Source organism: Leptopilina boulardi, unplaced genomic scaffold, assembly GCF_019393585.1.
Source record: "Leptopilina boulardi isolate dan_hultmark-lab unplaced genomic scaffold, ZJU_Lbou_2.1 LbouV2_408, whole genome shotgun sequence".
Classification (NCBI taxonomy): Eukaryota; Metazoa; Arthropoda; class Insecta; order Hymenoptera; family Figitidae; genus Leptopilina; species Leptopilina boulardi.
The window spans coordinates 847,728-875,557 of NW_026137983.1; the positions used below are offsets into that span (position 1 = coordinate 847,728).

The 27,830-nt window shown below is 23.5% G+C and overlaps 3 protein-coding genes across 3 annotated transcripts; 1 reads left to right on the plus strand and 2 right to left on the minus strand.

The window, feature by feature from the left end:
* Positions 1 to 3,587: 3,587 nt before the first annotated feature.
* On the minus strand, positions 3,588 to 12,015 carry LOC127289404 (protein real-time). The gene is made up of 14 exons (XM_051317330.1): positions 11,769 to 12,015; positions 10,336 to 10,485; positions 9,691 to 9,822; positions 9,429 to 9,557; positions 9,198 to 9,307; positions 8,862 to 8,938; positions 7,957 to 8,259; positions 7,708 to 7,796; positions 7,303 to 7,561; positions 6,927 to 7,051; positions 5,467 to 5,692; positions 4,905 to 5,023; positions 4,584 to 4,723; positions 3,588 to 4,150 (listed from the first exon to the last, which is right to left on the minus strand). Exons 1-14 carry the CDS (start codon positions 11,829 to 11,831, stop codon positions 4,081 to 4,083), a joined length of 1,992 nt encoding a protein of 663 aa, XP_051173287.1. The 5' UTR covers positions 11,832 to 12,015; the 3' UTR covers positions 3,588 to 4,080.
* Positions 12,016 to 15,282: 3,267 nt separating this feature from the next.
* LOC127289413 (uncharacterized) lies at positions 15,283 to 17,564 on the plus strand. Its single transcript, XM_051317342.1, has 2 exons — positions 15,283 to 15,385; positions 15,768 to 17,564. Exon 2 carries the CDS (start codon positions 15,826 to 15,828, stop codon positions 17,515 to 17,517), a length of 1,692 nt encoding a protein of 563 aa, XP_051173299.1. The 5' UTR covers positions 15,283 to 15,385; positions 15,768 to 15,825; the 3' UTR covers positions 17,518 to 17,564.
* Positions 17,565 to 19,359: 1,795 nt separating this feature from the next.
* On the minus strand, positions 19,360 to 27,789 carry LOC127289414 (uncharacterized). The gene is made up of 3 exons (XM_051317343.1): positions 27,748 to 27,789; positions 25,769 to 27,416; positions 19,360 to 20,978 (listed from the first exon to the last, which is right to left on the minus strand). Exons 2-3 carry the CDS (start codon positions 27,371 to 27,373, stop codon positions 20,019 to 20,021), a joined length of 2,565 nt encoding a protein of 854 aa, XP_051173300.1. The 5' UTR covers positions 27,374 to 27,416; positions 27,748 to 27,789; the 3' UTR covers positions 19,360 to 20,018.
* Between the last annotated feature and the right edge of the window lie 41 nt (positions 27,790 to 27,830).

The following is a 27,830-nucleotide window of genomic DNA, read 5'->3' on the forward strand; positions in this document are numbered from 1 at the left end:
TGTGGATATTGATAATTATTATTAGGAAAAAATTGAAATAAATTGTATCACTTTTGTGGAACACTCTAAATTGACACTACATTTATTTATAATTATACTATTTATATATTTTGAATGTACATTATTTTCTTTTAAAATGACATAACAAAATTGAATTATGTCGTGCGTCAAACATTTGATTTTTGAGATTTCATAATCTTACAAACTATTTCAAAAAGTTAAACATTCTAGAATTTTTGTCATTTTTCTTTGTTATTTTTTTTCTTTTGAAGTACCTTGTAAGATAAAAATTATGTACTTATGTACAATTTCTACAATTTAAACTACAAGTAATGTATAATTTTATTTGTACAATTTTCATTATGAAAATACGTACCGATTATTTTAATAGAAAATAATTAAATATACATCTATTACGAAACAAAGAAATTCACATTTAAAATCAGATAAAATTTTTGATAAAAGTTAAAATAAAATTAATAAAAATTTATTATTTTTTTACATTGAAAAAAAAGAACATTTTTAAATAAATCCACAATAATTGCGTTTAAAGACATTAAATGTAATTTCAACAACAAAATACTTTTAAATTCTTTCATGAAAAATGTACAAATAGAATATTATCATATTTCGACACATTTTGCAAGTCAATTTTTTCATTCATTACACTATTTATTTTTTGTTAAAACCGTTTTTTCTATTAATTAAATTAAAATCTAACCGTTCTAGGCCTTTTCATTTTATAATCTATTAATTTTATTCTATATTTTTTATCAACAACATGTCTAAAATTATAAATTAAACAAGTAGATTACAAATATCATTTTCAATCCTCTTTTTCTCAAACGTGTTTGTTTTTTCAATTCCCTTTTGACCTCAAAAAAATTTCACTTTTTTTTTTTTTGTTAAATTAAAAAAAAGTTTCAGATCAATAAAAATTTTTTCCACCAATTTATTGCACAAAAATATAGTCTTGGTAAAATTTAAAAAAAAAAATTATTGTTCCTTCAAAAAGGAATAATCTCAGTGAATAGACGCAATAAAGAAAATATTAATTAACTTAATTAATAAATAAAATTATTGGTCCTTGGTAACATTACACTTTCGGTAATGTTGAATATACATGTCATAAATAATTATAAATCTTTCATATATATTTTTATATCTTGCAACCATGATTAGATTTAAAAGTATGTTAAAATATCTTACAACTAAAATATATTTCTATAACTTTAATTAATGTGTGTTTATATAATATGTGTATTAGATTAACATGCTTTCACTTTCATTCTAATTATATGTATATGATCAATAGATAGTTTTCATTGCAAAAAAAAATGTTTAAAAAATTTATATAAACAAATTTTTTTTTATTTTCATTCTCAAAAATATTTTGGAGTCATTGAAATACGAATATCAAATTCGTTTGTAAATTGAATATATATATTTTTACAAAATATCTGTAATATTATTAAAATACAAAGAATTCTCCAGGATTGTCAACAAATTTAACAATTATTATTTTAAAATATTCGAATCTTTGAAAAATGTCGATTCGTGAAATTAATTCAGATTAATTAGTTTAATTAATATTGTTGGCCTTGCTATTTAATATCAATTATTATTAGTTATTTAAGTGATATGATTTCTACTTTTTTTTAAGATTGTTATCATTATCTCTCACAATTCGAGGAAAAAGTTAATGTAAAGTTTTTATTGAGTCATCAAAAAAAAAATTTTTTTTAATTAATTTAAATATTAAATTTTTCTCCCATTAAAAGATTAAATACTAATTAAAAAATTTTAATCAGAATTTAAAAATATGTCAATTGATGAGAAATAAAAATATAAATATATATTAACAATTTTTAGTTACCTAATAAATTTTTCAAAAAAAAAAAAAATTTTTATTCACTGTTCCAATTTTTTGTTCCAGCTTAAAAATAATTTATTTTTAAATTATTAATAACTGAATAAATTTGCAACACTGTCTTCTGAATTTTTTTTTTTACTGAAAAGTTATCGCAGATGATAAATTTTTTTAATACAATATAGAAAAAAATTGTTCATTGTTTTTCGCAATTTGGTTATTTTTGTTTAATTTTAGTCGAGATTTTAATAAAAATAAAAATTGCATTCGAAAACAAATTTTTCCCCTTTGATAATTATTTTACGTAGTTAATTTTTTTCTCGTATTATTAAGTGATAACTATTTTAAAAAGATGATATTTATGTTATTTTCTAATAAAAACTAATTACTTTTAATATATTTTTAGGAAGAAATGACAAGAGGTACTGCGGTTTATAAGAAGGAAGTATCGTTGCTTTAACTAGTGAGGTTTTCTTTTAATATAACAATAATAAATTCACTGGGAAGGGAATATATCACTAGAAACTATTTTTATACAAAGCTTTTGAATACTAAATCACTAATGCTTCTATATTGACACATTTCTTTTCTTCAAGTATATGTACTAAAAATAATTATACCTACAATACTACTATAGTTTTGTATACTTTTTTTTCTTCACTGTAAAACATTCTAATATTAAAAATTAATTTGTTCATCCAATATTTAAATTAGGTACAATATTAATTAAAAACTAAAATGTTAAAAATAAAAAATTAATTTCTAAAATTAATTAAATATAACAAATTAATTTTGATAAAAATTTGAGCGTCCAATAATTCATTATTTCAAATTAATATTAGATTCAATTATTTCAGTTATTAATTATTAAAAAAAAAAAAAAAAATGTAATTGGATAATAATTTAAAATGAAGAATTCAATTTATTAATTATTTAAATAGTTTTTTAAAATAAAAAAATAAATATTACAATGAGAATAGAAATCAAAGTAAATGCTTCTAATTGCAATATTGTTTTTGTTAAAATTTACACTTTTTGTAAATATTACAAAAAGTAATAAAATAAATTTGTAAATTTTTTTTTGTAAATATTACAAAAAGTGAGAAAACATTGAATTTTTTTTACAGTGATGCTTTTCATTAATAGAAAAAGAAGTACATGAGTAAAAAGCGTTTGTGTAAATATTAAAAAATAACAAGTATATTATAGTTATTGTTGAAAACGTTATTGTTTCACTGGAATAAATGTTATTCTTTACTAGGCCTTTTATTTTCCTTGAAAGCATAAATATTTATGCTATGAATTGATATTTATTGCCTAAATATATTATAATTATAATAAGCTAGAATCAATAAATTGTCTATAAAACACTGCTAATTACTACTTTTGTAATCTAATTGCGTGATAATAAATGCATGAATAATTTGTTATATACTCCTTCAAAAAAAAAAAGAATGTAACGTGAAAATAATTGCAAATTATTCAAAAAGGCAAGAAAAAAGCATAAAATTAAAAACATTTAAAAGTATTTATAAAATTGAATATTATTCGCAAATAAGTGATGTCACAGATTTTTTTTTTTTTCATTAAAACTAAAATCACGGAAATTTAAGCATATTTCGTTTCAATAAAAAATTATTTTCAACATTTAATTACATTTAAATATTCATGAAACATTAAAAATTATTATTAAAAAAAAAATTTATCTACAAAAATCTTTTGAGTAAATTAAATTAGAATTATTGAAAGAAATGAATTTTGTGACGTCACTTGCTGAATTCTTTAAAGTATTTTATCTTTAACTTGACAAAAAAAAAGAATATTGCATTTCCCGCTTCATTCCATCTCGAGTGTACGAAAATAATTTTTTTTTTTTGTAATAGCAACATTATTACATTTTAACAGACTTCTCAACGATTCTTTTAGTATTTTTTTTTTTTTTTTTTGACTATTCCTTTTTTTTAACTCTAAAATTGGCTATAAATAGCATTATCATGCTATTTTCTAAAATGATTTATTATTCATATTATATCTTATCTTATTCTCAGATTCTCAAGTAAACTTCTTTCAAAAGAAAAAAGTAGATCATGCATTTGAAAAATTTTCCTAATTTTTAATTGAATTATTATTATTTGTCATTTTGCGTGTACGTCAGGTCAGTCATTGTCGGGATCACCTAATTTCTCTGCTCTTGCAGAGAGATTTACTTCTCATCTCGATAATGAGGAACTTGCGACAGACCTACCGCTAACGGCAGATTGAAGGCTCATCATTGATCCTCTATAATAGAAAAATTTCTTTAATATCGAAAAAAACAAAATGAATTAAAAAAATTCATTATTTTACAAAGTAAAATTTCAAATTAAATTACCAAAATTTAAGGATATTAACTTAATAAATAATAATATTAAATAAATCAATTCAATATTAAATTAAAAATTAAATCTACAATCAATAAAAAAAAGATTTGTTTTAATTTAATATTAATAAAATGAGCATAATTATTTTCTAAATTTTATTTTTCCTTATGTTCAATTATCCAAGTGATCAAATTTAAAATTAATTACATTCATTTTGAAAGAATAATTTTCTTTCTTCCAATTTTCATTAAACTTGATTTAATTCAAAAATTATATTAATAATGAAAATTACCAAATAAAATTTATGAAAATGAATTATGCGAATTTAATAGGCAATATAAATATTAAATTACCTGTAATGTGCCGATGGTAAAGTTTCATAAAAGTACATCAATTGGGCTTTATGGAAATTAATTGACGGTAAGAATTCTTCCTCCTCAGGATTTTGCCATTGCAAAATATATGTACCAGGTTCTTGCATTATATGTGTTCCCTAAAACACATTTTCGCAAATATTTATTTATTATTTTAAATTGATTATTTAATTTTGATTGGTTATATATATACAATTAATTAGATTTAATTTGAATTATAGTTTGTGTAATTTTACAAATATTTAATTATTTATTTAAAAAAAAAAAATTAATGCAAACGAAGATAATTAAAAATTTTACCTGAATGCTTTCTCCATCGTGACAAGTAATGCTGGGTTCAACTTTTATGCAATTTATACCTTCTTTCCATTCTTTGCTTCCAGTTTCGTGTTCAATTTGCGACGGTACAGTGAGTGTTCCTTAAAAAAGTTTTTTTTTTTTTAATTTAAAAAAATTAAATCTAAAAGCATTCCTTTTTCCAAAATTAAAAAAGAAATAAATATTAATTTTCCAAGTAGATTTCAATTTCGTTTCTTTAAATATATAAATATTTTTCCTAATAAATAAAATATTCAAATTATTAAATTTATTGAATAATAAAATTTTCTATAGATAATTTTTAACATTTTTATACCTAATTTATGAAAAATTATAAAAATCAAACTTAAAATTCGTTAAAAATTATTTTTTCTAAATTAACAGAAAAAAATGGGGGGAATATAATAATGCTAACAATAAAATATGAAAATATTAAAAACATTAACAAAATAAATATGCAAAATTTTTTCATAGAAATATTGAATTTTTATAAAAAAAATAATTAGGTAATAATTTAAAAAGTTAAAAGCGATGTTGTTGATACCTTCAATTGACTTGTGCAAGACGGTAAAAAGCACATTATGTCTCATAACATCAAAATCCCAAGTGAGCACAGCTCCCGGATCATTGGAGCGTATGACAACGTTATGCACTTGACCACGACCAAGACCAATCGATTGATACAAACAATGTTCATGTTCACTGTTAGGAACTTCCAAATCCATTCTGTATAAACTCTTTGGCACAACTCCACCTTCATTGACGTATGTCTAGATTCAAAATAAAACCAAAAAATATAATTAAACTTCTATTAAAACGCATGATTTACAAAAAATTTTAAATATTCAGTGCTAATACCAAGTTTCCTTTATTTAAAATTTTTTTCAGTTAAACATTTGGCTGACAAACTTAAAGAGACCACAAAAGCATTTATCGAATTATTTTAACAAAAAAAAAATTGTTGTTTTTACATAATTGCATTATATTTAAATAAAAATTTTCAAATTATTTGCATTTAATACTTCTCATTTAATTGACAATCAATAACAATAAGCAAATAACAGGAACTAATTCACAATTTAATAATTCTTAATTTCGAAAAACAAATCTTTTAAATTAATTTATTTTTTTTTTTATAATTAGAATTAAATTATTTAAAAAAATAAAGAAACTCAATACTTTTTTCTCTCTAAATAATAAAAATTTGTGACTTCTTTCCTGTTCTAAATATTAAAATTCGTTTCACATTTATAAATTTGAAATTTGTAAATAGTTAAAAACAAATACATAATATTGGGACAAATACGAAACATTAAATTTTTATTTATCAACTATACATATTGGAAATTGTGCTAAATATTTTCATTTTATTGACAACATGTTAAATTAATCCATTGAGAAAATAATTTGTGCCAACTAGTATGTGAAATTAAAAAAATTACATAATCCGGAAATCTGTTGAATTAAGTAACTTTGTGTTTATTTATGTGATTAAATATATTAAATGAGCTGCAATTGAATTAATCTTACATCATCTGTTTCCTCAAAAATGTAAAAGCGTCGAGGTATCAAACTGTATACTTCACAAAAACCTCCCTGTTATCCGATCAAAATTTTATTATTTACGAAATTGAATTTAAAAAACAAAACAGCGTACTATTTTCTATTAATATAAAAAAAACACACACAAAGAATAAAATGTGTGATACACTTTCGTTTTATTTGTAAATTCTCTTTTACTTTATATCACGTTTTCTAATTACCGTATATTTTAAAATTAAATTTAAAAAAAAAACTTAAGGCTACGAAATTTTAGGTATTGTATTATTTATTAATATTTAAAAATAATTTAAATTAATTAGTAGTATTATAAGAAATAATAAAAATTAATAAAATTATATTCTAGGAAATAATTAAAATTAATAAATATAAATTAATAGAAAATAGAAAACAAAAAAATAAAATAATCGAATAATAGAGAAAGTATTATTTAACAAATCTCACCTCTGACGTTCCACCGAGAAAATCAGGAATATATTGTTCGTCGATGTAATCACTGAAACCACCAGCGCCTTGTTCTTGATAATCAGTGCCACAGTAGAATATAAATTTGTTCCTCGTATTTTCATCTGTCAATAAAAATGTTATAAACTTCATTTTACTGAAAATTTATTTTTTTAACGTTATTATTATTAATCAATAATGATTAGTTATTATGTATAATTAAATTAATTATTTATTAATAAAATATCTAACTTTTATTGAATATAAAAAAATGTTAAGTTTTGTCCCATAATAATAATTTTTTTTTTTAAATAAAAATTAAGAAATAAGAATATTAGCTAATGAGCAAAATGAAAAAAAAAATTTTTTTTCTTACGAATAAAAGTACTAATTAAAGTCCACAAAATGGGGAAGCATCTTGGTGCCCGCATAATAAGAACTCTTCCCAAAGTTTCTGGATAATTGGCCTCGACAATCTCAATTATTCGTAAAAGTGCTTTAATTCCGGGTCTCCATAAATGTCGCATATTCAATCCCTCTAAATCAATGAGAAGCGTCCATTGTGATACTGGATGTCCACTAATATTTGTCGCTTCCTCCATCAATTGTAAACCCTCCTCACAAATATGTAAAGCCTGAAAAAAATTTCAATGACAATGACAAATTAATCAATTGTACATTTAAATAAATTAAAATTTTTTTTTTATTATTATTTATTATTAAATGAAAAAAAAATATATGAAAATTTTAAAAATCAAATTGTACATTTTTTTCAGCTTACCAATAAAAGTAATTCATCCTCTCCAATCGACTTGAGCAAACCTTTAACATCCATTTGTCCTAATCTGAGAATATATAGCGGACGGCCTTCTAAAAAATAAAATTAAATATTAAATATCATATTCATTGTATAAATAATTATTGAAATGAAAAAAAAAACATTCAAATTTCAAGTTTTATAAAAAGGAGAATTCAGACGCGAGATTATTTAAAAAGAAAACAAAAACTTTAGGAATAAAAGAAAAATTACCTTTATCAAAATGATGCCAACCACCGGGGAAATAATCCTTGACAACCTGAGGCATTTCGTACTCATCTAATAGTTTATCTATTTGATACTTCTTTCTCCAATGGAGGGACTGTGTCAACATTTCTTTAGCTTTTTCCACGGAAAATTCACTGGCGCGCAAAAAGCGAAGTAACGTTGCATCTCCAGGCACAGAACTACCTCTTAATTCTTCAATACTGTGTCTCAATTGTACTAAACGGCTTTCTTGCATCATATCCAATTTTCCCAAATACCTTTCAATATAATCCGACGACATTTGCATATCTAATGATAAAAAATTTAGAAAATCAATTTTAATTCAATAATTTCAAAAAATTTCATAAATTATTAAACTAATTAATTAACAAGAGGGACCGGTGAAATTTCAATCCATTGAAATTAATGTTTAGGGTTGTCAATTTTTTTTTTTCCCCAACATTATTAAGTGTTCAAAATTATAATATATGCAAAATTTAAAAAAAAAAATTAATTTTTTTATATTTTTTTCAAATAAAAGTAAAAATTAAACTTCTCCCAAAATTTCTCTTATTTTTTTATTAACAATTTTTGTGTTTTAAAACAATTAAACGCATGGATTTTGAAAAATTTTAATTTTTTCAAAAAATAAAAATTTGGAAAATAGTTAAAAATTACTCTTTTTTTTTTATTTATCATAGTGAAATGTGATTTTAGGTTTTGAAAAAATGCACAAAAAAAATTGTTTATCCTCAAAACAAGGTTAATTTTGATTGGTTTAAATTTTACTGGTAATTCTTTAAAAATTCAACTTTTTCCACAATTTTAATTATTTTTCATCGTCGAATTTTTTATACGCTTTTTTCATGTTTTTGTATAACCGTATAAATTTAAAAAATTTTAATTTTTACCTCGAGTGCTGGGTAATTTTGTTTCAATATTGCACGATTCCTTCAAGGGACTTTGTTTCTTCACCTCCTCCACACATCTGAAAAAAAAGAAAATTTCTTAATTTTCATTCATTTTCCAATAGATCTGTTTTTCTTCATAATTTAAATATTGTTTTCAAAAACTTAATGAAATTAAAAAAAAAACTTAATTACATATATTAATTAAATTTTACACTCGATTAATTTTTAATTACAAATTAATTTATAGTTGCAAATTTTCAATAAATTTTTAAATGTTTCAAATAAATCAAATATAAGACGTGCATTTTTCTTAGAAAACTGAAAAAAAACACTTACGAATTTTCATCTTTAATTGAAGGTTCTTTCTCTGGAGGTACCCAGGGGGCCACATAAGTGATACCATCCTCTTTTAATTGATTGATGAAAAATTCTATAATCTCCTTTCCCTGAAATGAAATTTATTTTTAATTTTCACACAATAATTTTTAAAATATTATTTTATTCAAAAAAAAAAAAAAAATTAGTAATAATAAAATTATTAATTAAATTTGTAAAAAAATTCGTTACCTTTGCAATATTCTGTGCATATTGTTTCATTGCCAATTTTTCCATAGAACTTTCAAATCCAAAAAAATTTTTGATATCAAGACTTGCTGTTTGTTCGAAACATGTCCAATCGGGATTTTCCGGATGAATCTATAAACAGTGAATATTTAAAAAGTTGGATCACGCAAATTTAACATCAAAGCCAAGTTATAATGAATTTAACTATTAAATTCAACTAATTGAAAAATCAATTAGAAATATATATATACATGTATATACTTACAAAGTATCGACATTTTTCTAAAACAGTCACTCTCGATGCAAAACTTTCATTATAAGCCTCAATTTCTAAAATACTGTTGTGACGGTTCAATACGTTTCTTTGAATAAAATATATAAAGTCTACGCCTATTATCTGAAATTACAATATTGTTTTTAATTTAATTTTTATCTTCATTTTACATATAATATAATAAATTCCTTTGGAAAAAAAAAATTAACTTCCCTATGAAGAAAAACCAATAAAATACTTTGATATTTAACAATTAAAAATTTTCAATGTAACCATTTTTTTTATTCAAAAAACTTTGAGATAAATCTTGAATTTTTTTCATAATTAAATTCTTTTTATCAATACTCATTAGTTATGTATTTTTTTTATAAATTTTTATCTCTAAAATAAATATACCTTAAAATAACCAAAAAAAATGGGAGACAAAAAGAATTTTTGAAAAAGATGTAAAATTTTGTAAATAAAATTATATTTAAATTATTTTATAAAATATAACAATTAAATATTTAATAATTATATATGTAAGAATAATAATAATAATAATGAATAAATATTTATTCGCGTAATACAGCGACAAATAAGATATATATTTATAATTTTGTTAAAATTATAAATTAATCATTAATATTAAATTACCTTCTTTAAAATGTAAGGTGCGTCAACATTTAATTTACACCTTCGTTCTGTTGTTCTGACTGATCCGCAAGGACTTTCTTCCTCTAAAGTTACTTCACAACCAATAAAAACGGGAATTTGTGGACAGGTCGGAAAACGTCGTTCGTAGGCCTTTAAATTATCAAATTAATAATTTTAATTCTCATCAGATTTAAAAAAAAATTTTTTTTTTGAAATTCATAAAAATATTATTATTATTTTACGTGGTTAAATTAAAATTTCAGAGTAATACTTTATTTAATTCCCGTAACTAATTAATTTTACTTTAATTACATTTTCAATTACAAAAAAAAAATAATAAAGTTTCAATTTCTTTTAATAAATAATTATTTCAATTTAATTATTATCATTAATTGTAAAAAAAAAAATATGCGATAAAAAATAAATTCCTTTGCACAAGATTATTTACAACTTCAAGGACATGTAAAAGAATATTAAAAGAGAAATTTATTTTCGACTTATATATATATAAGTTTAAATGATCATTAGGCATAACTTTATAAACAAGGTAAAATGTTTCAAGTGGTAAACACAATCGATGTATTGATTCTCGCTCGAAAATAATTCCATGCAATGTCAAACTCGTTTGACAAGTTTTCTGGGACATTTAAAAAGCACGTGATAATCGGTCGAGAAAAATTATTGTCTATATACATAAAGCGTAATATGTGTTATAAGGGCGTAATTTGTAGTTCGCACGATCATTATAGTAAATTATAGACTAATAGAAAAATTAAATAAGTAACGCAATAGTAAATCGTACCATGAGAGGAAAAATACTGAAACTCAAATATCTTGAATTTTTCGTTTTTTCCTTTTACAATGACTTTTAATATTTTTTAAATTATTTACATTAATATTTAGTGATTTATTTTCATAAAAAAAATTATTTCATTAAAAATTATAATAAATTTTTTCAATGAGGGAAAATTTAAAAAAATAAATAATACGTAATTTTTTTTTAAAAGAAATATTTTAAAAGTCATATATATTTAAATGCATTCAAAAGATTACAAAAACTTGGCATATTGATAAGAAAATAATTAAACAAAGAATTGCTTTTTAATTCAAACTGTAAAAAGAATGACAAATTAATTATTGTCACATTTAAGACTAGGATAATTAAATTATTTTTCAAATGAGCTCTACATTTTCGGATAATCAAAAAAAGTGTATCTTAAAAATAAATATTCTTTACAATTTTAAATTTTATAATTACTTTATGGAAATTTTTTCTCATGTAAAACATTTATTTCTTAAGGTGTAATTCTTTGTTTGCTTTAATTTCAATATAGTTCAAGAGTGCAGAAAGTGAATAGAAAGTAGGTGAATGTCAAGCAATGAATATTTAATACAAGTACAACAGCAAGGGCTGCTATAGAATATAAACATACCATCATGACAAGTGGAAAAGGGTGTTTGTAAACCCGAACAGGTGATTGATATTGTTGCACCATTATGGTAAATTTATAAAATCAAAATCTAAATAAAACACTTCAAAATATTTGTTTTGCTAGAGATAGCAATTTAATAAAAATAAATTAAAATTTATAAATTTCTTCAATCTAAAACACAATCAACTGTCACAAGCTGACTACTGACATTTCATGGCTTCAATTCAGTCATTGGTCATTTAATCAGCGCAGAAAGCATTGCGCAAGTTCATATATCCCTTGTCTGTAACCAGGGATGGGAAGACTTTCCGAATTGTAGTTTTTTTTACGTAACTTCGTAACTCGTAAACGTCCTCGTAAGTATTTAAATACTTGCGAAGCATTGGGATGCCCCTCCATCACAAATAAATGTTGGGGCAGTAAGGCTGCTTTCACAATAGTATAGCTAAATTGCATCGTCTTGAAGGCGAGATTTTTTATGACGAGACGATATGCCGATTAGGGTCTGTCACTTTATTATAAATAATAAATAAATTGTAGGATAATAAATAAATAAACACTTTTTTGATTGGAAAAACCCCTCTTAGGTAAAACAACCAATTGAGCTGCCGGATCAAAGAAGGGCACATAACCCATTTAAAATACATTAGTTATGTGCCCTTCTTTGATCCGGCAGCTCAATTTTATTCAGTTCGAAGATTGAAAAATGAACAAATTTAATAATTTTCAGTTGAATTGTAGAATTATCATTATTGTTTTGTTAATTTAAATAAAATTGCAATTTATTTGATAATTCTCAATAGTTAATTATTATAACAATTAAAGAATTGTTATTCGTCTTTAAATGTTTGAATATTGTTCACAATACTTAATTGAAATTATTTACAATATAATATTTATTGTAATAACTCTAAGTTAATTACAATACTTAGTTTGAGAATCAGAAGTTACGCGCAACACTTCTTGCTTCTTCTCAAAATGTTCTGAATTTACCATTTTTTTATAAATATAATTTTAAATGCATAATTAATATTATTATAAAATACTTTTACGCTCATATTAATATCATTTAAAATTATTAACAATAATGTTACATGATTTAAAAATATTTACTATGTAATTATAATCAATATCAAATAATATTTATTGGATTTTTCAATAAATATTTACTTTTCGTTAAATAACAACAAATATATGTTTCATAATGAAAAATAAAAAGAAAATCTATTTCAATTTAATAACTTAAAATTTCATCTGAGTCTAAATTTTTAAATCTCGATTGAAATTTCTCGACTCATTTCATTCCACTGAACTCTACACTGTAAAAAATCTCGACTGAATTTTACATCGACGCTCGAGGGTAATAAAAGGACCCTCGACGCTCGTGGTGATTTTACGAACTAAAAGTAAAATTGCATTGTCGGACTGAATTTTAATTTGCTGAAATTAAAATTTATTCTGACAAATGAAATTTCATTTTAGAGTTATTATTTTTCAGTTCGATAGTTGTAATTTTTCAGTTCTATAGTTGTCATTTTACAATCTAAAGATTAATTTTCGTAAAGAATTAGTAAAATTAATTTTTAAAATGTAATCTGAATATTGGTTATATTTAATGCTAAGGAAATTGGATTGAAATAAAGGTTATGTTGTACGGTTCGGTGAAATTTAAAATTTCATAACTTTTCCAGATCATTTTTTCCAAAATTCCACAATAATGATATATTAATGTTATTTAAAAATTATTTCAATTTTGAAAATGAGCTGAAAAAGTAATGAAACCCTAAATTGTACGTGAGACCGTATATATCATCTATTTGAAAATAAAAATGATTAATGGTAAAATTATTATTAAAAAGCAATATTTATTTAAAATAAAATATAAAATTGTGTATTTTTCTTTGGACGACCAAATTTCATATACTCCTCTGCTTATCTGAAATAATTAATAATCTTAATTAAATTTTGTACCACGTGTACAACACATAATCATGCATATATGAATGCATTACAAGAAAAAAAAATAACTTTATAATTAAATAACGTGTTTTCACTTACCTTTAATCAAATAATGACATCTAATATTTGCGATGAGACGCGTTGTCGGCACTTGATTTTTCGCCAATGATGCTTTATTTCTCCATTCAGAAAGATATGAGAAGAATGGTAAATTTCCTCAAAGCACATACGAAATTTACTTTTACGGAATTAAAAATAATTTTTTATTTCGTCAATTAAATTTTTCTGTCCGTAAATTTCATTTTTCTTTCCGTAAATTTCAGCCGAGAATAGAGGTAAAATTACCTCCAGCGTCCTTTTATTACCTTCGACGCTCAGTATTGGGATCTGAAATCATAGGGAATTATGGGGAAACTGACCCCGTTGCGTCAGCCATCTTGATTTTTTATCTCTTTCTTCTACATATATTTTAAAAAGGATGAAACGAAAAATGGCTGACACAACGGGGTCGTCACCAGATGGCGTATCGCAGTATTTCAGATCCCAATATTTTTCATCCGCGACTTAAATACAAACTTAAAATTACTTCGACAGTCAACGTAAAATTCAGCAGACATTTTTTATAGTGTATATATCTGGAATGATGTCTGACATTGATGGTCGCGAACCGAGAGAGAGGTCTGATTCTTGTATCCCTCTCCTTCTCTTGCTAAACTGCGCAGCAGTGTTGTCAGATGCCTATGTCGCTTTTCCCCTAGATCGCTAGATATTTTCCACTAAAAGTAAATTTTTTCCCCTAATTTTCTCTAGAAAAATAAAAATAAATAAATAGAAAACGTAAAAATCTTTAACTCAACGCAAAATTTAAATTTTTTGACACTAATTATGCAAAAGTTATTTGAACTTAGAGAATCGTTTAATAAAATTTAATATAGTTCAATGTAATAAATATATAACAATAATGATAGACATTTTTTTGGAATTTCATTTATTTAAATATTAATTCCAGTTAAAATTTATTTATAAAATTTATGAACTTAAGAATAGACATTGCATTAATAAAATAAGCTTCATGGAGAGGTCACACCTCGGCTGCAGGAGCAGTTGCCCATGGCAACCGTGTAAGAGTAAGAGAGATAGAAGATTTTCCATCTCTGTTACTCTTACACGGTTGCCATTGGCAACTGCTCCTGCAGGCGAGGTGTGACCGCTCCATCACAAATAAACTGTACTAAACAGTAGTGCAGGACTTGGCACGTAGAAGAGCATCCTTTCTTATAGAACTGTGTGACTAAAAAAACCACGAAAGAAAAAAAAAGATACTAAGGCTGCAGTCCCATGGCAGCGTTTTGCGTTGCGTTTTGTCACTAGACCCTGAGTGCAAACATAGCAAACATATATCTGCATCTCTTTTACACTCATGGTCTAGTGACAAAACGCAACGCAAAACGCTGCCATGGGACTGCAGCCTAACTTGGCAACACTGCTGCGCAGGCGTAGTACAATACGTTCCAAAAGTTTACTGTTAACTGTGTTATGTCATGAGTTCCCTATAGAAATTTTTACTAGAAGCAGAGTGCAGACGCCAGACGTCAGAATTGGCAAGTGTTGTAACTTTAATTATTGTTTTGTTTTTGGTCGTTTTGGTTGTTGTTGATGTAAGTAAAATATATTACATAATTGATTATATACGTGTTTAAGGAAAAATAATTCTTAATTAATTAGATTAAAATGACAGTGATACACTTTGATATAAATAAAAATTCATAATTAAATTAAAATCGCAGTTATTAACATATAAAAATTCGTTCAAAGGAATTCAACTTTAATTTACGATATTCAAACTAAAAACTTTTAGTATACCTATAATAATTTATTCATATATAACTTCTGTGATTTTAAACATCAAAATATGATTGCAAAGAACAAATGTATATATATATTAATTTTTTTTACTTCATGTATAAATGCAAACCATCGCACATTCAGTTTATAAATTCTATAAAATACTTGAAAATCTGAAATAATGTTTATTTTCAGGTTTATTTTTATCATATACTACTGTTTTTGATAAAGAAAAAAAATATAAGCTCTCATTATGAATTATTCAAAAGGAGCGAGATTCTTTCCAAATGAGTGTCACATTTGTAAGACAAGAAAGGAATTAAAAAGATGTGAATGCAATATGATTGCATATTGCGGAGAGGATCATCGATTACAAAATTTACCAGTTCATGAAAGTTTCTGCAAAGCAGTTAGGGAATTGTTAAAAGAAAGAAGATTATCGCATGTTTATGAAGAGACTTTTCCTCTATTTGGAAGTGATTGGATTAAGAAAACAGATGAAATTAGTGGAGAAATAATAAAGAAATTAGGAAGATGTATGAGTCCATTAGAAATAACAATGCGAAAACGTCCGCGTGTTTGTTTTGTTTGTCGAGAATTTAAACAAGAAGAATTAAATAATTGTCCTGGTTGTCCAGTAGCGACATTTTGTAAACTTCATCCCAATAATGAAATTCATAGTGAGAATTGTGCAGTGATGACCAAATATTTAAATCTATTAACAACAGCGGACGAATTAAATATTGATTTACAATTTTTGTCATCAAATTTTCCATATATTACAGAAGAAAAGAAAATTGGAATTATAGATCGGCTTTCATATACATTTAAATTAAGTGATACTGATACAAGTAGTTTACAATCGAGATTATTGAAACTTAATCTATTTGATTTTATTGACAGTGCATCAAAACTTCATATTGCTTTGCAAAAAATTTACAAAACAATTCCTTTAGAAATAATAATTCATCTTGATGCACAACAATCTAAACATGCGATTGTAAAGGAAAATTATTGGGAATTTCTATTGCATCTAAATCCAGATATAAAAATATTAAAAATTGTCATCACTGGAAGTGAAAATATGTTCAATTTAGAAACTTCTCTTTGTGAAAAATGTCGTTTCATGGAGAAAAATTTATCTATTGAAATTCATTCGACGCCCTATGAACATTACATGCTACAAGAAGATTATCAAAAACCAAATTTTTTATTTTATTGCCGAACTGATGATGAAAAAAATTCTGCAAGAACTAATAGATGGAATCAAATTAATTGTCCCATTGTTTTGCCAATTGTTTCGGAATTAAATTTCCATGAAACAAAAAGTATTCTTGTATTTTCAACAGCAAATAAATTTAAAATTATTTATGGTGGACAAATTTTTTTACCTTTCAGTGATAAGACTTTACCTGGAAATGACGATTATATTATGATATTCAAAGCGAAAGGAATTACAAATAAACGAACGAAATATCGTCGTGATAATACCAACATGGAAGGAATAATTAGTAAAAGAATGAAACTTACGGAAGAAATGAATCCAGAAGAAGTGAAATCTCTTTCATCATCATCATCCTCTTCTTCATCAAACTCTGATGATAATTGTTCTAATGAAATTGACGAACAAAATAAAAACTTAGAACCATCTTCAAAATTTCGCGTCAATGATTCAAATTGTCAAATTAATTTATCTCAGACATATTTAATGAAACATGTTACATATCTTCAACATGAAAATGATGGATTACGACAACAATTAAATTCATCTGTTCAAGAATTAACAAAACAACAGGAAAAAATTCTTGAACTTGAAAAAATTTGTTTTCATTTAAATGAAAAGAATAAAATAATTAGAAATATATCACGTGATATTGTTAGTATTATAGATATTGATGATGAAGATCTTGGTTCATTGCTCGAAAAGAAAAACTTTGGTTTTTAATTAATTAATTAATATTAGCTAATGACATTTCAGTTGAAAAATTGTCGTTTTTTAAATTAATTATAACTAAAAAAATGTTCCATATTATCTTCTTTATTTTGTAATCATAAATTGCGAGAATTTTAATTTCTTTTAAAGAAAAGATTATAGAATTATATAAAGAATGTTTACAAAAAAAAAAAAAAATCAAGAGCTTTGTTGTATAGATTAGTCAAAAAGAAAAAAAATTGCTATCGACATTGATTATCTTAAAAAAATGTTAAATTTCGTTTTTAAAAAACGTTTCCATTACAATTGATTATTAACTTTTTTAGAATTTAATATATTATTTCGCTTAATGTTGTATGTTTTACATTTTTTTTAAAAACTTGTAATTCTCTTTCTAAAACACGAGATATGTATTTAAAATTTTTGTAATATTTATCTTAAAAGTTTAATTGCTTATAAATTTTTTGGGAAATATAGAAAAATTATAATCTTGCATTTTATGCACATTTATGATGAAAAAAGATTATTATTTTCATTACACTTTTGTGAGAAGTTTGTCTTTTTGAAATGTAATATAAATTTTTTTATATATATGTTTTCTTTTTTGTAATAAAATTATTTTTTTATTTAGTTTTTCAATTTTTTAAATGTGTAAGTAATATCGCTTTTATAAAATGCAGAATAAATATTATATATTTCATAACTTGTTAATAAATAATGAAAAAGTGTTTATAGTCAAATATATGTGTATTTTTTAAATGGTCCGCAAAATTTATTATTATTACTTTTCCATATAAGAAGCATTGTGGTGAAAATTTTTTGATTATTTTTATTTTACATATTTTGATGTTATTTGAACAAAATTTCAGGCAAAAGTTTTTCATTGAAAAATGCTTTCAGATAATTAAATTTTCGAAGAATATTATAAAAATCACTAGAAATAATTGCAATTTTTTGCAAATAATTAAATTTCAAGTGATTTTAAATTAAAAATTTTTGGTAATTTTATTTGTTTATTTTTTTAAAATTATAAATAATTATTAAATTTCATAAAAATCTTAATTGAAAAATAATTTAACATAATTGGATTTGTGAAGAAATTCATTAAAGTTATTAAAATAAATTAATTTACTGAAGAATTTTAGTTAAAAATTTCTTAAATAATTGAAATAAAGAATATCTGAAGAAAATCTGCATTGTATACTAAAAAACGTATTTTGTTTAATTAAAAAAGTCGAAATAGTTGCATTTTATTAAAATAAGTCAAAAAAAAGTCATATTTTTGAAAAAAAATCGGAAAAAGTCTAATAATCCGAAGCCTGTCATTTATTAAAAAAATAATGGTACCAATAAAAGAATATAATTCAAAAATTTAATGAAAATATATATTTTTAAAATTAATTATTTTTAAATACAATTACTAAATTTGTATTTAAAAATATTTTTCAAAAAGTAAATATCCCATAATATAACTAAATACAATAATTGTCAAATTTTTTAAAAGATATTTAAAACTTTTCATTTTTTTCATAGATTAGAAAAATATTTGAAATTAAACAAAAAATAGACAAAAGATACTTTTGAACGTTCATATTATATTTATTAAAAATTAAAGAAAACATTTTAATACATAATGCAGAAAAATTGGTATTATTCAAATACAAGAAACAATAATTAAAACACATAATTATTATCAAAGGTCAATATTTTAATATAAAAAACACATTTCATGCGTTTGTAACTTAAAAGTGATTAAACTCATTAAATCTATTTTATTATTATATTAAGAACATTAAAAAACTTTTATAAACTTTATAACTTTTTTAAAAATTTTATTCCTTATCAATTGCGGAATTAATACTTTTTTCAATACTCTCGATTGCTTCTTTTATCAAAATACTTTTATCAATTAAATTAGGATAAATTGTTTGTAAAACTGAAATTTGATTATTCAGTTTGATATTTGAAGTATTTGCTAAATACAATTCCTGTTTTAATTTTTCAATTTCGGCTTGAAGACATGAATTCTGTTGAACTAACAATGATTCTAATGATATTCCAAATTTTTTTTCGTGCATTGAATCCTCACATGTAACTTGTATATTTTCTCGTTTATCTTCAGTTTCTTCATTATTTTTTTTTTCTCTGAAATAATTTCCCCAGTTTTTGAATAATTTTTTTGATATTCTAAATCTTTGTTTAATTTCGAGTCTTTGTGTTCATTCATTTTTTTCATAAATTTATCTTTTTCCTTTTTGCTCTTTAAATATTCAGAATTTATTTTATTTTTTAGTTCCATCAAATCCAAGAATATATTCATAAAAATTCTATCCAACATTTCTTCTTTATTTTCCGTTGAATTTGACGAATTTTGAATAAATTTTTTCCCCTCTGGAATTATTTCTTCAGCTTTTTCGAGAATATTTCCTTTTTAATTTCGATACTTGAATTCCCAAAAATAGTATTTATTTTCAATAACTTCCTTTGTCATTGAAATCGCTTTTTTGGTTACTTCAGGTTTCCGTTGAATTTGACGAATTTTGCAATTTCCAGTTATAAGCAATTATATATTTATTTGAATACATTATTCCTGTTGTTTCAAAATCTCTTTTGAGGCACAATGACGCAAATGGATTTTCTTCGAAAAATTCAAAATTCACGGATTTTGCAAGAAGATCGCAAATTGTCTTGTGATCATTCTCGGCACGTTCTTTAGTTCCAGCTGTGAGAATAAAGGGAACTTCCATTTTTTCCAATGTCAAAATTGTATTTTTCCAAATTCTTTCGGGTGTCGATAATTTTTTTTCATGAATATTGAGACCACATCCAAAAATAACATCTGGTTTAACAAATTTTTTACTCGAGAAATATTCATCGTAATTTAAAGCGTAAACTTCAATTTTCAAATTTATTTTCATGTCAGAATAGTTGAATACATCAATTATGGGAAAATCGCGAAACTCTGAACCGATAAATATTATTTTTAAATTCTCCAATTGATTGACATGATAAAAAAGAAATGCCCAGAGAAATTTCTCCTCAAAATTTTCTTTATTTGCTCCAATTATGTGAATTATCATTGAAGAGTTGATTTTTTTATTTATTTTTTCCATTGTATAAAATAAAGTCAACGGAGCTGACAAAAAATTGTTTACGAATAATATTTTCGAAAAATTATCTTCTTTTACTGAAATTTTATTGATTAATGGTGGAGTCAACATTTCCATTGAAACTGGTAATTTTCCATTGAAAAGTTTATCAGACAGTTCATTCAATAATGAAAAAACTATTTCAATGAAAGCTTTTGTTGAGTCAGAATTTTTCATTTTAGAAATTTCATCCGCTGTTTGTTCTAATAGAGAAAAATTTACGTTTATAATTGGTGCATTTGAAGACATTTTAAAATCAATTGACAATTCCTTGCAAATCTTTTTGTGTGTTGGATCGTTTTTGTGAGTTTTGCAAAGGAATACCTGTAAAGAAATTAAAAAAAGCTGTTAAAAATAAAAAATAATAGACAAAATTTTTTATAAAATTTAGATATAATAATTTATATAATTAACTATTTTATAAAATTTACTTCAAAATAAAATTCAATTATTATTCAATCAAATAATTAAAATTATCTTCAAATATTTAATTAACTAATTGAAATTATCTTCATATTTTATCCCGAATAAAATATTTCTTTAATTATTATGGAAATTTTTAGTTTTAAACTGATTTACAAAAAAAATTCTAAAGTCTAACTCAAAAATAAATTATACTAAAATTTAGACAAAATTAATTTTTGTTTGTTTTATAATAATTTATGATTAAGGGGAAGGACCGGTGAAATTTCAACTCATCGAAATTCATGTTGTTAAGGGGTGTCAATTTTTTTTCTGTCATTATTTGGGATCTAAAATTATTGTGAATTATCAAAATTAAAAAAAAAAAATTTTTTTGACCATTTTTGAAATTTTATTTTTTGAAAATATTAAAATTTTTAAAAATCCATACGACTGATTTTTTAGAATTATGAAAAAAGCCTACAAAAAAATTACCGATTAAAAATAATAAAAATTGTAAAAGAAAAAGAAGTTGAATTTTTAAGGAATAATTGAGAAAATTTAAATCAAACATAATTGGTTTGGTTTAAGGCCAGGTCCAAGTCGAGTCAGCTGTTCCTTTGAAGTTTCAATGGAACAGCTGACACGACTTGGACCTGGCCTTAAGGGTAACAATTGTTTTTTTAAATTTTTTTTTTAGAACCTGAAATCATATTTCACTATAAAAAATGAAAAAAGTAATTTTTAACAATTTTTTTTTATTTTTCAGAAATTTTTTTTGAAATTGTATCAATAAAATTAGGAAGAGGGGAAAAAATAGAAGAAAGAATAATTCAGGGTTACCACAAAAATTTTTAAAATAATTTTCCCTGACTTCCAGACAAAAATTTTGTATTTTTCCCTGACATTTTCGTATTTTCTATCAAATAAAAATTCTACAAATAATTCTGTAAAATTGTTATTTTACATAGTTATTTCTATTATAACAATTATTATTGTTGTTCTAAATTGTTATTTCAATTATTGTTTATTTGATAATTTTGATTTGATTTTGATAATTTCATAATAATATCATTAATTCCTTATAATAAGAATTTACAAAATTTTTTTAAGTCTGATTTAAGCAATTTGTTCGAATTTAAAATTTAGTCATAGTTTTTAGTTTTAATGGTCAAAAAACTTTAAAGAGTAATTTGAGCGACTCCACGTCAAGTGATCGCACCGATTTAGGCTATTTTGATCAATTTTTATAATATTGATGATTTGGGTTCCTTTAAGGGTCAAAAAAATAAATTCTAAGTATTTTTAAAAAATTCAAAATATTTTTCAAAATATTGCATTTAAATTTTTTGTAATTTTTTTTTTTTTGATTTATTATAACTTCCGTAATTTTTAACCAATCAGGATGAATTCTTTTTTAAAATACTCGTAATTAGATGCTCTTTCATGAAAAAAATTTTGAAAAGAAAAATTCAAAAATTTTAATTTTTATTAAAAAAACAATTTTAATTGTTTAAATAATTCAAAAAGTATATCTTCGACTTTTTTTTTAAAAATTCATGAACATTCTCTACAATGTTCTGAAAAATTTAAGACCTTGAAAAAGATGATATGTCTTATAGTTTTATAGAAAGACTGAAAAATACCATGCCTAGTATGGCAACCACTACCGAGTTGTGCCGTGGGGTGCTGAAACAAAGATTTTCAATAATTATCTGTTAATTATTTGGATTGTTAAAAATGCTATTTACACTGTTTTTTTTGACGTAGAATTAGATGATCTTCCAATTAAAAAAATAATTGACGATTTATCTTCATTTCTTCAAATGTTATTAATTATTTAAATAATTTTTATTATTAATTATTAATTTAACACCCGTTTATCCAAAATAGTTCATATAGGGCTCGTTGGATGCGGATTTTGATAAGCATTGGAATGATATTTTTAAAATTATTCTAATTTTATTTGTTCGTAAAATATTTCATTTTTTATTAACTTTTGTTAGTTAATTAATTAATATCTCGAAAACAAAAAATAATGCTATCTTTAAAATTTAACCATCGATTTATTATGACTTAAACAATATTCATGATTTTTATCGCGCTTCAAAATGGGGAAAAACATGTTTAAAAGTTATAAAAAAATTTTATTTTTTAAACAAATTGTTTAAAAATTCATTTTTTTTTTTTAAATAATTTTTTTCTAAAAGTTTAAAGGTCTTTTGCGTAAAAAACATTCTCAACATTTCTCTCTATTTTTAGTAGGGAAACAGTTATAAGTAAAACAAAAAAATATTGCTCTAATTTGTTATTGTAAATATCTCAAAAAATATTCAAAATTTGAACACTTATTTAGCACCACTATCACTACAATTTACCGAATTTTAAGAAAAATCCGAGACATGACCCCGTATTCTCATATGAAATGCCTTATAGTTATATTAAATCAAAAAAAAAAATCCAAAAAAATTAAATGTGCAATATTTTGAAAAATATTTTGAATTTTTTAAAAATACTTAGAATTTCTTTTTTTAATCCTTAAAGGAACCCAAATTATCAATATTATAAAAATTTATCAAAATAGCCTAAATCGGTGCCATCACTTGACGTGGAGTCGCTCAATTAAGTTTTTACAGATTTTTGAATTAATTTTTTTTTTTTTAAATAATTATATTGCAAAAAATTTTAAATTTTAAATAAATTTTCTGCAAATTTTAACTGCTGTAGTTTTTTGTTTTTTTTTAAACTGACAATTTAATTTTAGAGTTTTTATTTGAAACTTCTTTAAATATAATTGAATTTTAAAAGAAATATTAAAATTATTAAAAACATATAAATTTTAAAAGAGTTACAATTAAAATTTGAGTAATAATTTAATTTTAAAAGATTTTGTTAAATTTCATAAAATTTTTATTTTAAAAAATTGATTGAGATAATTGAATTTGTGAAGAATTTAATTCAAATTATTTAAAAAAAATTAATTTAGAGAAGAATTTTATTTAAAAATTTGTTAAATAATTGAAATAAAGAAAATCTGCATTATATACTAAAAAAGAAATATTTTGTTTAAAAATTTGGTATAAAAAAATGTAAAAAGTCGTATTATCCGAGGCCTGTTGATGTTATAAGAAACTGATTTTTTGTGAAATTTTAAGAATAAAATATAAATTCCACTACTAAAGCTTGACAATTTTTAGTAAATTTTTTTTTTTTTTTTTAGTTAAGGGAAAATCTCTGGAACTTTTAACTATTATGTCCCTCGCGTATATTTTGTTAATTCCAATGAAATTTTACCTGGTTTTTGTTGGAAAAATCAATACTTGATACGAGCAATCATTTCCAACAGGTTTCACATTAATTTATTAAATAAATAAATAATTATTTAATTTTCAATGCACGATTTTCAACAATTTCTACTTGTCCCTAACCATACTTTGTGGTGCTTTAAACGATAAAACTTTATTATTAAAAAAAATTACCAGTTCTAAGATACGTCATTTTAAAGTTAATTAAACGATGAACACATTTTCGCAAGAAAATTAACATTTTGTAAATTGTAAAAAAAGTTATAAGCTTTTAAAAGTTGTCCCTCACTTTTAACCTTTTTGACTGCAATCCTCTTATTTAGCATTTTTCTTTGATAAGACAATTGGCACACCAAAATAACTTATGAGAAATTAAAGTTCAAGTCATTAGAATTATTTTGAGACATATTAAATTGATGTGCCTCGTGTCTTAAAAAAATTATTGTAATTTTAATAACAGAAAACACGTGTGTACAAAATTTGAAAACGACCGAAATACGAGTGATACTCCACGAAAATCAGTGTGAAGTTGACGATTTTCATTTTTTAAATAGAAACTGTCAATATAATTAAAACCTGAAGGTTAAGTTTAAATGTTTGTTTTGAGATTTATATACAGACGAAAATGAATCCTTTGAAATTAATTACCAAAAGAGATAAAATGCGAGAGAAAAGAAAAATTGAAAACGAGAAGCGAGAAATGAAACTGGAAAATTTACGATTATTAAATTTAAATACAGAAATGTCTTTGAAAGATGTTTGGTATTTAAAAATTATAGTTTTACATTTTTAATTCCATTTAATTTAACTTAAATATATTTATCAAATAAACATTTTAATTTTTCAGTAGCTCAAAAACAAGCAAAATGAAAAGTGAAATAAAAAATAATTTGAGATCAAGTAAGAGTGATGTCAGTGATTCTACAGTTTGTGCTTCGGTTGAAAATAATACAGATTTTGACAAGTAATTAAATTATAGTGATTTCTTTTATTATTATTATTATTATTTCTTTTATTCTTTTTTTTATTATATTTGTTTTTATATCTACTACGTTATGAGAATTTTATTTTAAATAAATGTTGAAATTATTAACCAAATTTTATCATTTTTAAAAAATTGTAACTTCACAGTAATTTCCTTTCCATTGTTTTTCATTCCAAAATCAACCACCTGTTGAATACTTTTCTGTTTTAGGTTAACAATAATTTGCAATTTTAAATAATTAATAACTTTTTTAAGACAAAAAATTTTATCTGTCCACTTATATAATTTGAAATCTTCGTACTTGAAGTTTATGTTGACAGAGTTTCAATACTGTGCTCGAAAAAAAGAATTTTTTTTTCCTTTATTGAAAAGTTAAAAGTTCCAGAGATATGCCCTTAAAATAGTAAAAATATTATTCTTACCCCACATTCGCAACTCTTTAGCAAATTCGAATCACTATCGTGGCAAACTCCACAACTCTTTGGAAAAAGAAACATTTCCTCCTCGTTTTTTGTTAATTTTCTTCCAATTCTCATTTGTACATTTTTCAATTTTTCAATTCTCATGCTTAGCCACTCATCTTGATTTAAAGTTTTTTCCTCATAAAAAAGATATTTTTCTTTCATTTCCTGTTGTAAACGGAAAATTACTTCGCATAAATCTTTATGATGAATTTGATCTTGATTCAAATGTTTTTTATCACAATAGGAAACAATTTTACAACGTTTGCAAATTATTTTTCCTTCCGTTTTATGGCAAAAATTACAAATTTGAGGATAATACGATGTCTCATTATTGACAATTGTGAATTTTTGCTCAACATTCTCATCTGGTTGAACAATAGTCATAAATTGAGAATGTCGTAAAAATTTAACTTCCATCGTTTCGAAATGAGATGAAAAATCATTGTATCCACTGTAAATTGTTCGACAATTACTAAATAAATTCAGTAAATCAACTTTTGAAAAATTATGACAAGTTAAAATTGAAGACGTTAATACAAGAGGACAAGTTAATTTTTGTAATTTTGTCTTTTCCTCTTTGAAGTAACCAATTTTACGAAAAAAATCAATTTCACATGAAGCTGTAGAATTTAAGATAGCAATTAAAGAGGGTTCGTTGTAAGAAACTGGATTCATCTCAACTATGATAATTTTCCTCTTAAGCTTACAGTCCATACAGAGATTAAGCACCGATGTATAATTATTCGAAAGTTTATACGATTCGACGTAGACAATTTTCAAATATTTTATTTCGGGCAATAAGTGTAATAAAGATTCCCATAAATTCAGGACCATTATTGTCCAGCCGCAATTTATTGATTTTAAATGAATAATTAATTTTGATGGTATATTATTAAATACTGTTTTCAACGCACTGAAAATTGTTAACGAAATGCTAAACACTTCAGACAGGAGAATTTTCTGCATCTCGGAAATATTTTGCTGTTGTGTATATAATTCAAAGAATTCATCCATAGATGTGAGAAGATAATCGTCAGATTTTACTATTTTTATTCCTGCAACAACTAATGATACAAGTGACGGTAAATTCGGGTTCATTATAAATTTTGCTTCTTTATTTATAACAACACTATTTTTTCGACAATATCTCTCATGAATGTGACTGCTTGGATGAATATTACAAAAACTCGTTATTAAACATTTAGGACATGTTTTCAATTTATCTTGATTAGCTTCACAACAAATGTAGCACACTCGTGGTGAATCGAGAAGAAAATATTCTTCTTGAGTTGGAGATGATTCCTTAATAAATTTTGACTCCACTTCACCAATGATACGGTTTTTTTCTTCAAACCAAATTGATGAATCGATATTTTCATAAATATGCGACTTATTTTGTGATTTTAACATTTCAGATATTACCTTACAAAATTTTTTATGTTTCGGACGATGTTGTATTTGATGTTCCTTTTTACAGTAAGTAATCATATTGCATCCAGAACATCTTTTTACTTTGTTTGTGTCTTTACAAACAAAGCATTCCTGTAAATAATGCGTATCCATTATGATGACACTTTTATAGATTTTAGACTTTTATCGTTATAATCTGAAATTATAAAAATATATGTAAATAAATCTTATTTGCGATCTTTTTTATTTTATATTGCTTTATATAACTATATTATAGGTATCAAGTGACCAACACTTTTTTTTTGTCCTTTTCTAACGCAAGTGTTGCGTGCTGGCAACATGAGTGTAAGAAAAGGACAAAAAAAAAGAAAGGTATCAATGACGAGCAAACATGCTGCACATCATTCTAATTATTTTAGAAAACAAATAGGTATTTCACAAGTCTTTACATTTAAAAATTATAAATCCTTTATAAATTCAGAATATTATTCTATTCCTATAGATAACTTATTTATTATTATAATTACCTTTTTCAAAAGAGGAAAAAAAATATGCTTGCACCTCCGTGGCTTGCACAGCGTCTCAGAATCAAAAAGGTTGGTACGCACGC

What these genes read in the sequence shown, in the direction of transcription:
- LOC127289404 (XM_051317330.1), bottom strand. Translation starts at nt 11,831, where the DNA reads ATGGTGCAACAATATCAATCACCTGTTCGGGTTTACAAACACCCTTTT. An exon ending in TTGGCATCATTTTGATAAAG is followed by an intron (nt 7,797 to 7,956) that starts GTAATTTTTCTT and finishes TTTATTTTTTAG; the next exon opens with AAGGCCGTCCGCTATATATT. An exon ending in ACGATGGAGAAAGCATTCAG is followed by an intron (nt 4,724 to 4,904) that starts GTAAAATTTTTA and finishes AATGTGTTTTAG; the next exon opens with GGAACACATATAATGCAAGA.
- LOC127289413 (XM_051317342.1), top strand. Translation starts at nt 15,826, where the DNA reads ATGAATTATTCAAAAGGAGCGAGATTCTTTCCAAATGAGTGTCACATT.
- LOC127289414 (XM_051317343.1), bottom strand. Translation starts at nt 27,373, where the DNA reads ATGGATACGCATTATTTACAGGAATGCTTTGTTTGTAAAGACACAAAC. An exon ending in TAAAGAGTTGCGAATGTGGG is followed by an intron (nt 20,979 to 25,768) that starts GTAAGAATAATA and finishes ATTTCTTTACAG; the next exon opens with GTATTCCTTTGCAAAACTCA.